This window comes from Vidua chalybeata, chromosome 19 (assembly GCF_026979565.1).
Source record: "Vidua chalybeata isolate OUT-0048 chromosome 19, bVidCha1 merged haplotype, whole genome shotgun sequence".
Taxonomy (NCBI): Eukaryota; Metazoa; Chordata; class Aves; order Passeriformes; family Viduidae; genus Vidua; species Vidua chalybeata.
The window spans coordinates 7502391-7514823 of record NC_071548.1 but is presented as its reverse complement, the minus strand read 5'-3'; the positions used below and the strand labels follow the sequence as shown (position 1 = coordinate 7514823).

Sequence of the window (12433 nt, the reverse complement as noted above, 5' to 3'; positions counted from 1 at the left end):
GGGGGTCGGAGCCTCCCCGTACCGTCCTCGTGGGTGCGCACCAGCTGGGGGGGGCTGCGCGGGCCGTCCCCGGGCGTGGTGAAGCACAGCACCGAGGTGAAGTACTCGGCGAACTTGCGCAGCCCCGCCACGTAGCCCACGTGGACGCTGTCCTGGAAGTTGGGCCGCACCGTCACCACCGTGGCCTCGTCCTCGCGCTCCGGCTCCCAGGCGATGAGCTGCGGCAGAAAGGAACGGGGGTGAAGCTTCCCAGTGCCACAAACACCATCTCCGGCCTCCTTCTTGTTAATTCGGCGTTGATTAACGATCAATTAACAGCCTGTACCAGCGCTGCTTACGGAGCTGTGATTAACTCCATCGATAACGGGATTCCCCCCTTGCCCGCATCCAGGAGGGATGGCTGGGCATTTAATTGGTATTGTGCAAGATAGCCTCTAGCAACTTAATTAAACACTAATTAGGCCCTAAAAATACTAATCAAAAATACTAAGTGGCGTTTAATAAGAATGTTAAATATCCTGCTCACGCTGGTTATCTCGTTCAGCGGCAATTAAATTCCCGAACTTCTTTCGAGTGGATTAAGACACAAGTTTAATGTTTTAATTCAATTTCATTAATGTAAATTTGAATTAATTGCAACTTGGAATTAATTACAGAGCATGGGAGACTCTGAGCCCATGCAAGTGTTAAATAACAGTAAATATTATTTTAACAGTCAGGAGAGAGCCAATTGAAATCCGGGATTTCGGCGAGGAGGAGCCAAGACAGTTTGTGAAGGTTGACCAAGTTTTCCCCACAGGCTGCTCCGTTTTTGGGAATCACCCTCACCTTATAGCCCTGGTTGATGCCGTTGATGAACTGGGGGCTGGGGGGGTTCCAGGTGAAGCGGATGGTGGTGGAGTTGGTGGCCTCAGCCTGCACATTCCCTGGAGGCACCGTGGGCACTGCCGGGATGAAGGGACAGCTCACAGGGACAGCTCCACGAGGTGCCCTCCAACCAGCTGGGTGCCAACCCCGGGTCATCCCTGCCCAGCACATCCCAGTCCCCCTGGGACCTCCACACCCATCCTCCTGCCTCCCGTCCCACCGCCTGTTGCTGCCAGGGTGCCCACCAAGCCCCTGCCCACCCCTGATTGTCCCTGCCTACCTCCCTGCAGGGTCCACTCCGTCACCTTCATGCTGTAGACCCCCAGGCCAGCGCTGTTGTAGGCGGCCACCTCGATCTCGTAGTTGGTCCAGATGATGAGGTCCTCCAGGAGGAGGTTGTTGACCTCGGCGTTGGTGATGTTCTTGAACTGGTACCCCACGGGCAGCCCGGCCAGGCAGTACCTGGGCACCAGGAGCCATCAGAGCTGCCACTGTCCCCACCAACAGCAGGTTTGGGACCCCCGGGCACCCCCGCTGGCACCTACCGGATGATGTAGCCCTTGAGGACCCCGTTCTGGTGGCTCTCGGGGGGCGGCTGCCACTGGATCATGATGGACTGGTTGGTGCGGCCGCTGGCGATGACGTTCTGGGGGGGTGCAGAGGGCGGCTCCTCGGGCAGGGACACCCTGCGGGGACAGGGCGGGGTGAGCACCCGGGGTCGCCAGCCCCCCCAGGACCCCCGGGCGGGACTCACCTCTCCGTGTCCTTGCTGAACTGTCCCCTGCCCACGTCGTTCACAGCACACAGGCGGAACTGGTAGGAGCGAGCGGGGACCAAGCCCCGCACTGTCACCGACGTCACCTCGGGGTCCACGCTGGCCAGCAGCACGGTCCAGGGCGCGTCTGGGGGGAGAGGGGACAGCAGGGTGGGGACCCGACCTGCAGGACACTGGGGTCCCCCGCCTGGCTGACCAGTCCCGGGGTCCCCAAGCTCCCCGCAGCATCCCCTGCACCAGGGTGACGCTGGGGACTTCTCCCAGTGCCAGCGGCGCCGGGGGGGTGGCAGCAGCCCCTTACTGTTCTCGGAGACCTCCACGACGTAGCGGAGCAGGGGGCTGTTGCCGTCGAAGGGCTTGGCCCAGGTGAGGTTGATGGCCCGTTTCTCCTGCGGGCTCAGGGCGGCCACGGGGCTCTCGGGGGCGTGGGGGAGCTGCCTGGACAGGGGGGTTAGGGAGGGAAGGAGGGAGGGGGCACACCCCAGGCGGGGGTGCCGGCGGGATGAGGTGGGGGGGGGGGTCTCACCGGACACGGAGGTGGGCGCTGCGCGAGTCGTTGCCCCCGGCCGAGATCACCTTGCAGGTGTAGGTGCCGATGTCACCCGACCAGGTCTGGGAGATGTGCAGGGTGCCCGCCTCGTCCAGGCGCACCCGGGGGCCGCTCTCGGGGCCCAGCGGCGCCCCGTCCTTCTCCCAGACGTACCTGTGCCAGGGGGGAGCCAGGTGTGCTGGTGCCCCGCAGCCCCCCAGTGAACAGAGGGGACCAGGGGCTCGCTGTCGCAGGGCACCAGGTGGCACTGCAGGACCACCAGCGCGGGGCTGAGGAAGGGGACCCCCATCTCCCTCCCCAGGACAGCGGTGACAGCAGCCAGGTGGGCAGCCCGGGGGTGCCTGGACTCCCCGACCCTCTCACTCACCTGACGTCCACGCTGGGGTCATGGGTGACCCCGCAGCTCATGACAGCCTTGGTGCCCTTGATGACGCTCTGGTCCTGTGGCGGGTCCGTGATACGTGTCCTTGCTGCGGGGGACACAATGACCCATTGGCACTGCGGGGGTGGCACCGGCAAGGGACAGCCCCCGTTTGCACCCACAAAACCCAGCGCCCATCCCCGGAGAGCTCCATCCCGCAGCACCCGGGGTGGTGCCCGGAGCCGGGCAGGGCGCACCGGGAGTCCCTTACCCCAGACCACCAGGTCTGCAGAGGCCTCGTCCACGCCGCGGGAGTTGGTGGCCAGGCAGGTGTAGGTGCCAGCATCGGGCAGGTGCGCGGGGCTCACCAGGAGACTGCCCGACTCCAGCAGGGTGAAGCGCGGCAGCTGCACCGAGCCGCTGGCCAGGACCCGCTCCCCTGGGGACACGGCGGAGCCCCGTCAGCGCCGCGGTGGTCACCGAGCCCCAGGGCAGCGAGGACAGGCTCGTCCCCAGCCCTTTACCTTTCTGCCAGGTGATGGCCGGGCGCGGCGCCCCCGAGGTCTCGCAGTTGAGGATGACGGACATGCCGTCGATCACCGTGCTGTCCTGGGGACCCCGCGTGATGTTGGGGGCGATGCCTGCGGGGCACAGAGGTGCACAGCCCCCCCTGAATTCCCTCCCTGTGCCCGGCCTGGACCTGACCCAGAAGAGTTTCCCGGGGTCCCCGAGCCCCTTGAGGGACTCATCCAGGGGCACATCCCGCCCACCACCCAGACAGGGCACCTCCAGGGCAAGGCGGGGGTGGCACCTACTGGTCACGGCCAGGTACGTGGTGGTCTGCACCTCGCCGGCCGCGTTGCGGGCGAAGCACTGGAACATTCCGGTGTCGTCAGGGAGCAGCCCGCTGATCTGCAGGCTGCCGTCCTCCAGCAGCTGGAAGCGGGACAGCTTCTCCAGCTGCAGGAGGGCAGCGTCCTTGTACCAGGCCATCTCGGGAGGGGGGACACCTGCACGGGTACAGCCACGTCAGGCACGGGCTGGCGGCAGCACACGGAGGGCGCCGGGGGAGCAGCTCACCCTTGGCTTGGCAGGGAATGGCCACCACCTTCTCCATCTCGGCCGTGATGTGTCTCTCCGGCTCCCTGACGAACTGCGGGGGCTCTGCCAAGGGAACCAGGAAATAGGAACGGGGACAGAGCCTCTGCCCAGGGTCCTTGGGCTGACCAGTGGCCCTCCTGTCACCTCCCATCCCTGCCCGGGGCTGAGCCCACCCCAGCTCATGGCACGTGTCGTCTGGGCTGCTTGTGGGCAGGAGAGAACCCAGCACGGACAGGGAGGTGCCCACGGGCAGGAGAGAACCCAGCACGGGCAGGGAGGTGCCCACGGGCAGGAGAGAACCCAGCATGGGCAGGAGAGAACCCAGCACGGACAGGGAGGTGCCCATGGGCAGGAGCTCACCCAGCACGGACAGGGAGGTGCCCACGGGCAGGAGAGAACCCAGCACAGACAGGGAGGTGCCCAAGGGCAGGAGAGAACCCAGCATGGGCAGGAGAGAACCCAGCATGGGCAGGAGAGAACCCAGCACGGGCAGGGAGGTGCCCACGGGCAGGAGCTCACCCAGCACGGACAGGAGCTCACCCAGCACAGACAGGGAGGTGCCCACGGGCAGGAGCTCACCCAGCACGGACAGGGAGGTGCCCACGGGCAGGAGCTCACCCAGCACGGGCAGGAGCTCACCCAGCACGGACAGGGAGGTGCCCACGGGCAGGAGCTCACCCAGCACGGACAGGGAGGTGCCCACGGGCAGGAGCTCACCCAGCACGGACAGGGAGGTGCCCACGGACAGGAGCTCACCCAGCACGGACAGGGAGGTGCCCATGGGCAGGAGCTCACCCAGCACGGACAGGGAGGTGCCCACGGGCAGGAGCTCACCCAGCACGGACAGGGAGGTGCCCATGGGCAGGAGAGAACCCAGCACGGGCAGGAGCTCACCCAGCACGGACAGGGAGGTGCCCATGGGCAGGAGCTCACCCAGCACGGGCAGGGAGGTGCCCACGGGCAGGAGCTCACCCAGCACGGACAGGAAGGCGCCGGCAGTCACGGCGGGGACGCTGCTGCTGCGCAGCACAGCCTCGCACTCGTAGAAGCCGCTGTCGCTCAGAGTGGGGTGCAGGATGGTCAGCCGGCGGCTGTAGTCGCTGATCCCGCTGGACACGGGCGCCCCGTCCTTCTTCCAGATTATGTGCAGCTTGATCAGTGGCCTGGGGTGGGGCCAGGGTGTGTCAAGAGCCAGCTCCAGCTTCCCTGGAGGATCCCACCTCCCTCCATCCCTCAGGACTCGGGTGGGAAGGGACCTCCCTCCATCCCGCAGGTTCCAGGAGTGTGTGGGAACAGACTTAGGAGCACCCAGCCCCGAGGCTGGGCAATGCCAGCAGGGAGATTCCCCATCCTCATCCCCACCCCACGGCTCACCTGGCGTTGGCCACACACTCCATGGTCACCTCCGAGGTCCCGGCCACCACGCTGGTGTTCTTGGGTGGGACAATGATGGTGGGTGCGATGGGATCAGCCGGGCCACCCACGTCTGGGGAGGAGGAGGCCAGAGGGACAGCCATGAGCACCCCCTGCCCTCCCTGGGGTGTCCCCGGAGAGGGCACCCAAATCCCCGGCTGCTCTGCTTGGAGGAGACAAAGGTGACAGGGACCTGGTGGCATCAGGGTGCCTTCCCAGGTGTCCCTAAGCTGTGTCCTCCCGTGGGAGCCCCGGCACGCCTGGGCAGGGCCACCAGGCTGGTGGCAGCAGGGAGGAGGGAGCAGGGAGTCCATGAAGCAAAATGATGGCGACAATAAAAAACCCTCATGTAGGCGCTGTAAAAACGCGATCGGCTCGAAAGCTGCTGATAGAGCTGAATCCATAAACAGGGCCCCGGGATGTTTATGGAGCTCCAGGACGCCAGGGGACGGGAAAACAGATTAATGGGGATGGGAGACAGGCAGACAGACAGGGGTAAGCTATCCTGCTGTGGGGCAGCAGCAGGGGAGATGGGGAGAGTGTGACAGGACTGGTGTCACTTCAGGGCACGTCCCATGGGACGGGCTGTCACCACCCAAATGGGCTGGGGGGCCCTTGGAAGTCTTGGGGGCCCAAAGGAACTGGAGGGATGAAGCCACAGAGGTGACCCCCCAGGCAGGGGCTGCTCCAGAGCACCAGGAGCTGACGGGGGGACACAGCCAGGGGTTGGGGGTGCCCATGGGGTGACACTGCAGCCCCCGTTCCACAGCCCATCCCGGGGCAGGGCCGGATGCAGCTGGAGCAGGAGGAGGAGCTGGAGCAGGAGCTCTGCCTGTGGCACAGCAGCGCCTGCAGCACAGCCACGAGCGCCTAAATAAATTCTGAGGCAGCTGAACTGTTAAGTCAGCAGAAGCTGGAGCCTCCGAAGAGATTTACTGCAAATTAAATTTGGGGGGGGCGAGGCAGGGGTTGGGGGGAGGGGGCCAGTGCCCCCCACACTCACTGGCCACGGTCAGGGTGATGGGCTGGCTCGTCTTGTTGTCCCCGTTCTTGTCATTCACCGCCTGCACGTAGTAACGCCCCGCGTCCGGGGCCACCGTGGACAGGATGACCAGGGTGTTCTCCAGCGTGATGGCTCTGGGAGGAGAGGGTGGTGGGAGAGAACCCAATGAGCTGGGACCCTCACTCCCCACCCAGCACCCACGTGGGACCCCCAGCCACCCCCCGTGTCAGCCCCAGGATGGGGGGACCAAGCCCTGCACCCCTCTGTCCAAGCAGAGCCCACAGGGCAGTGCAGATTCCAAGGATTTCTCCTTTTTTTTTTTTTTTTTTTCATTTTTTACTTATTGGAACAATCTAATCTGCTGGAAACATAAAATGCTGTGGGGAATATGTTTTTTTTTACCATTAAATATGAGATAAAGGAGTTTTATCTCCTCAATCCCGCTTTGCAAATCGAAAGGAGACCAGTTCAATTCCTGCATAATGGGGGTGACAAATTCAATTCCTGCCGGCTGTGGCTGCCGGGGCTCCGGCAGCACCGGGATCTGCCACAGCTCCGTGGGGACACCCGGCACACGCGTGTGTGCCGTGTTTGCCTCTATCCCACCCTCTCCCCCGCCTTCCTCCCTCTTTGCTTTCATTTTTTGTTAAGAAATCCCTTTCTCTGGTGACAAACAGAGCCATTAGTCACCGAGCCTGTCCCTGGGTTTTAGCATGATGCGCTCGAGATGTTGGTTAAACATCCTTAGTGTGGGGACAGGGGGAAGTGCAGCCCCCGGGATGCTGGGAGGGGGGTTCCAGGGGGATCCTGGGGGTGCTCACACGCGGCTGCTGGGGGAGATCTTCCGTCCATCCCGGAACCAGGTGACCTGCGGCTGCGGGAAGCTGGCGATGCGGGGCGCGCGGATGACGGCCGCCTCCCCGTGGGACACGCTCTGCTGCGTCTCGCCCTCCTCGAAGCTCCCCATGTCTGCAGAGCAGGGCAGAGAACCGTGCCAGGGGCTGGGGGCGCGCCCGGGGGCGCAGCGCCGGCTCTGGCTCTGTGGGATGGGCTCCCCGGGGGATGGTGCTGAGGGGCTGCTCCTGGTCCCCTCCTCGGCTGGCTTCAGGGTTTGGGATGTGGGGGTGGCTCAGATCCCACCGGCTGCTCCTGGTGATCCATCCCTCCATCTGTCACCCCTGTCTGAGTGTCCCCACCACAGACAGGCTGCAGCCACAGCAGGGAGGGTCCTGTCCCGGGGCTCCCCAGCTTCTCTCCGTTCCCCCCCATGCCAGGGGCACCCCAGCATGACCCTGACTCCAGGGACAAGATGTGGCACCGCTGCCTCCATCCCACCCTGCCATTCCCAGGCTGGAAGCACGCAGCAGTTGTGGGAGACTTGAGGGAAGCGGGGGGCATGGAGGAGGGGGGTGGGACAGGGGATTTTTATTGACTTCCTTAATTGCTGTAATTAAAAACATGTAAAGAATCCTTTTTTAACGACTTCGCCATTATCATTAGTTGTTAGCACAGCTGCCTTATTAATTTCTCGTTATCCTCCTGATTTGTCACTGCTCCTCAGGAGGTGTTTAAGGGGATGGGATTGGGGATATCCCAGAGGCAAGGGGTGACAGAGAGGGGCAGGACCCTTTTGGGGGAGAGAGCCACCATCCCAGGCCTCAGCACTCTCATCTCCTCCTTAAATCTCACCAGCATCACCCCAGGGATGCTCCAGACATCCCTCCTGGCATCACCTCAGGGATGCTCCGATGCCCCTGCCCAGCACCACCCCAGGGATGCTCTGATGTCCCTGCCAGGTCACCCCAGGGATGCTCCAGACATCCCTCCTGGCATCACCTCAGGGATGCTCCGATGTCCCTGCCAGTACCACCCCAGGGATGCTGCAGGCTCGCACGTGCTGGCCACGAGTGGCACCAACACCAGAGCTGTCCCCCCGCGCCGGGAGCTGGGTGTCCCCCTGCGGTCCCCACGGTCACTTACAGGCCACCTGCACCTCGGTCTGGCGCTGCAGCAGCGCTCCCATGCGGTTGCGGACGATGCAGCGGTAGAAGCCGGCGTGGGTGCGGTCCAGCGAGGTGATCATGTACCTGCGGGAGGGGTATCAGCAGTGAGGGGACAGCCGTGTCACTGCCACAGCTCCCGGAGAGGCTGCAGGTCCTGCACAGCCTCCCGATTTACTGCACGCGTGCCAGGAGCTCCTTTCCCCGAGGAGCTGCTGCAGGAGGCGCAGGCTGGGGGACACCCCAGTGTCCCTCGCTGCCACCCACACTGGAGGTGCTTCCATTGTGCACGAGCTGGTGACTGTCACCCTCCCGGTCCAGGGGCTGGGAGCCGCTGTCCTGAGCCCTGCCCCAGCCCCAGCAGTGACACTGCGGTCTGCTGGTGTCACCCAGCCTGGACCTGAGAGCGGCCAAGTCCGGCACTGCTCCGATGAATCCCGGCTGAACCCCCTTATCACCCCCACGCCGGCCCTTATCAGCGGCCAGCGCCAGCAGCCGGTGAGGAGATAAAGGAAATCACCACATCTCCACTCGACCGCCCCCCGAGCATCGCCGCGGTCCCCAAGCCGGACCCTGCTGCCACCAGACCTCCCCGGGCAGTCCCCACCCCTGGAGCTCCTGTGTCATCCCCCTAAAACGGCCGGGGCAGCCTCGGGGGGCCGGGCAGGCGCTGCAGGGTCACCGTCCCCGACGGGGAGCGCTGCGAGGTAAAGCAGAGAGGGAATAAATAAAACAAGCTCAGCCCCTCCTTGCCCAAAATCTAATCCTGCGTTAAAACCCGCCGCGGGCTCTCTCTCTCGGCAGAGCTTTGTTTGTTCTTCTGAGAACCGAGCGTAAATTAAACTTTCATAAGACCTGAGGAGCGCGTTGCCCGTGCCGGGAGCGCAGCGGGGAACCTCCCCGCACGGCAGAGGGTGACAGGGGACACCGGGCTCCCTCCTCGCCCGGCGGCACCGCGGGGACGGGGCGGGCACGGCGGGACTGCCACCAAACCCGCGGTGACACGCAGCCAGCCGCCCACCCACGCGGCGTGCCGGGGTCACCCGTCCCCGCGGGAGGAGGGAGGGTGCCCTTTGGGAACGAGTCCTTGAGTGTCACGGCTGATATTTAAAAATGCTCCCCAGAGGCTTTAAATAAGATATTTCAATTCCACGGAGCTGTCAGGAACGGCTGCAGACGCCAGGAGTAATGGGCCCGCTCTCCTTGCGGTGTCCTCGCTCATAAATCACGCCGTGACTCCCGAGCACACGCACGCCCATGGACGGATGGCTGGATGGACACACAGCAGCAGAGGGACACGTGTGGCCCCCAAACAGATCCGTGTCCTCGCTGCCGCGTCCCCTCCAGACCCTCGTTCCAGATGGGGACGATGCAAAGCCACCAGCACCGGCACAGCCAAGGTGGCAGTGTGACAAACCGGGTCACAGTGCACAGCCCGGTGTCCCCACAGGCAGGACACCTCCATGGGCACAGGCAGCCGTGTCCCCCGGCCCAGGACACTCCAGCAGATCCAATTAAGGGGGCCTGGTCCCCACACACGGGAGCTGGAGGAGTTATTGAAACAGCAGCAGTTCCACACACACCTCAGCTGCTGAAAATAGCCCGGAGAAAGGAAATCAATTCCCGGCGCAGCCCAGCCCGCAGTCATCAACCAAACCAGCTCAGACTTTGTTCTCTCCGCTCGCCTTCCACCGAGGCTTTTATCCAAGACCGCTCGGGTTCGATTTCCTTCCCCCATCACGCTTGGCTAGGAGGGGACGGGAATTGATTTCAGCCCCAATGTCACCCTCCTGCCACCCCCTCACAGGGGATGTGCCGCAGGCAGCAGGGGGGGATGCCACCCCACCCCCCAGTTTGTGCCACAGCTCCGTGGCCAGGCGTTCCAGGGCCATTGTTCCATGCGAGGAAAGCAGCTCCTCCAGCTGGGACTGCTCCCGGTGCCCCGGCCGGGTGGCTTTGTCCATCCGCCCCGCTCCAGCCGGGACGGAGGTGAAGCTGGCCCAGCTCCCGGCGCAGCCCTCGCTGCTGACTCCGCTGTTCCAGGGGTTTGTTTGGCTTCTCTGAGAAGACAGAGCTTGACAGGGCATGGTCCGCGGGGAAAAGCCCTTCCACAGCGAGCACTGACCCCCACGGCTCCGGCAGGAAGCGGCTGTGTCCCGCCCAGCCCCGGGGTCAGGAGGGGGCTCCGCGGGCAGGAGCCCCGTGCCCGGGGGACCGGCGGGTTTGCAGCAGCAGCTTTGGCACCGGATCTGTCTGACAGATGGATGGCCGCATGTTGGGAATGACAACCTGTCTGTCCGTCCGTCCATCCCTGATCCCGTCAGCAGGGCAGGGCACGGCCCAGCTCCTCGCCGTGCCGTCCCGCGGGATTGCTGCCATCGCTCCGGCACCGCCGTGCCCCAGCCCCGGCTGCTGCCGTGGCTCTGTTATCGTAGGGTTGCTGAGGAGCGTGGGGCTGACGCTGCCGAATTATTCTTAGATTGAGGGGGTGGAGAAGGGCCGGGAAAAGCAGCAGCCAAAGGATTTGATCCATCAAATTGAAAGCCAGAAGAGCGCAGAAATCTGTGAGGTTCTTCCAATGCCGCCCAGTAACAGCAACAGCTGGATCGGATTTGGGATGGAAGCACACTGGCACAGTCCCCTTTGATTAATATCCTGTATAACGACTAATTAATTCTGGAGGGGACGTGTGTTTGAATAGTTACTGTGGGATAATGAAATGTCAAGTGAGCATTAAAACACACTTAGCAGAGGTTTAACGACTCGAAGCATCCCAGCCGTGTCCCGGCCCCTGCTCCGGGGCCAGCGCTCGATGAGGCTGTGAGCACCCCCCTGGAGCTCCATCAGCCCCGCTTAACTGAGCTATTGGATCTCAATTAGCTCCCGATTGCAACAGACTCTCTTTGGATCCACGTGGCCGTTGCCTCTCCTCCTGCCCGGAGTGTTTTCCCTCGGCCGTGGGAATTGGCAGCCCCGTAAATCGCTGCCTCAATTGGCCCTGCCAGAACAATGAGCCATTTAATAATTAATGCCCGTGTATTAATCAGCCTCCTTCCTGCAGAGCAGGGACGGAGCGAGCCTCGATCCGTGTTGCGGCATCCGGAGGGCTTTGGTGCATTGCTAAGCACGAGCTTGGCCACCTCCCAGCTCCGGTGGCATCTCCCGCTCTGACAGTCCCCTGTCCCCTCCACCGTGGCTCCTGAGCCCCTCTAGGATCCCAGCATGGATATTCCCTCCGCTGCCACCCCACCACGTGCCTCCTGCCCGCCCTGGCACTGCTGTGGTTCACTGGCACCACTGCCCTGTGCCCACGGCTCCTCATGCCAACATTCAAGTGTCCCCAAAGTCCCAAACAAGGCACAGAGACAGGCAGGAGCCTCCCCAGCACAAACATTCCCAGGAAAAGCCACCCCCCCCCATGCTGCCCACGCTCCTCACCAGCACTCCTGGGGCTTTGCCACCTGTGGTGGTGCCAAAGGTGACACAGACCAGGCTGGAGCCGCAAGAACCAGGAAAGCCCTGCTGAGCCCCCACCCAGCCTGGATGCAACCCTTCCAATGTTCTTCAGGTGCCATTAATTAACTCATTGCATGGTAATTAGCTCCCCAAGGCAGAGGGATGGGCTTCACACCTGGGCTGGCAAAGAGCTGGGCCCACCAGAGCAGGGATGAGCTCCCAGCAGGAATCTCGGGGTGATCCATCCTGTTTGCCCCAGGTCTGGGATTTTCAGAGGCTCCTGGCTCTGTGTTTTACATCATTTAGGCACAAACTCTGGGCATCAAACATTTGGGATCCTCACCAGGCCATGAAGGCACGTCAGAGTCCTGTGTGCACAGACAGTTGTGTCCCTGCACCCTTGGGGACACCCCAAAACAGCCCAGGGAGGAGCAGGGGTTGAAAGAGCCCCAAATCTGCCCCAAATCTCGGTGAGCCCACACAGAAAGGCTCCTGGAAGGAGATGGAGATGGATCAGAGACACCACGTGCTGGAAAACCCACCCCAGGGCTGCCTCAGCTGTGCCAGCCCTGCTTGGCAGAGGGGAGCTGGGGCAAAGCCAGCCGGAGTCAGAGATGGAATTACACCGTTCCAAGCTCCAGCAAAGCGGATCTGGGCTCTTGAGAGGAGGCAGGGAATCCTTCAGTAGCTGCTGGACCCCTGCACCAGCTGTGGAGGCCATGAGGAGAGGCACGAGGGCTGATTTAGGAGGCAGAAGATGCATCTCAGCGGATGGGAGTCTGTCCAGAGGTAATCTATGTGTAAGGTAATTTCCAAAGGCAGCAGGACTCGATGCAGCCCTTAATAGGACAATCTCATGTGATAAATTACCAGACCCAACTAATCTGCATGTTAAATTTCTTGTATG

At 63.0% G+C, this 12433-nt stretch overlaps 1 protein-coding gene across 1 annotated transcript in view; it reads right to left on the bottom strand.

Moving 5' to 3' along the window:
• SDK2 (sidekick cell adhesion molecule 2) overlaps window positions 1–12433 on the bottom strand; it is a 46828-nt gene that overhangs the window by 11880 nt on the left and 22515 nt on the right. The window contains exons 3-19 of the mRNA XM_053960438.1: window positions 8051–8157; window positions 6892–7039; window positions 6071–6204; window positions 5029–5140; window positions 4627–4817; window positions 3634–3717; window positions 3369–3563; window positions 3078–3194; window positions 2825–2992; window positions 2560–2662; window positions 2169–2345; window positions 1944–2080; window positions 1622–1769; window positions 1413–1553; window positions 1148–1329; window positions 829–944; window positions 23–218 (exon numbers count right to left, since the gene is read on the bottom strand). Coding sequence (XP_053816413.1) covers window positions 23–218; window positions 829–944; window positions 1148–1329; window positions 1413–1553; window positions 1622–1769; window positions 1944–2080; window positions 2169–2345; window positions 2560–2662; window positions 2825–2992; window positions 3078–3194; window positions 3369–3563; window positions 3634–3717; window positions 4627–4817; window positions 5029–5140; window positions 6071–6204; window positions 6892–7039; window positions 8051–8157 — 2456 coding nt within the window. The remainder of the gene's footprint in view (window positions 1–22; window positions 219–828; window positions 945–1147; window positions 1330–1412; window positions 1554–1621; window positions 1770–1943; window positions 2081–2168; window positions 2346–2559; window positions 2663–2824; window positions 2993–3077; window positions 3195–3368; window positions 3564–3633; window positions 3718–4626; window positions 4818–5028; window positions 5141–6070; window positions 6205–6891; window positions 7040–8050; window positions 8158–12433) is intronic.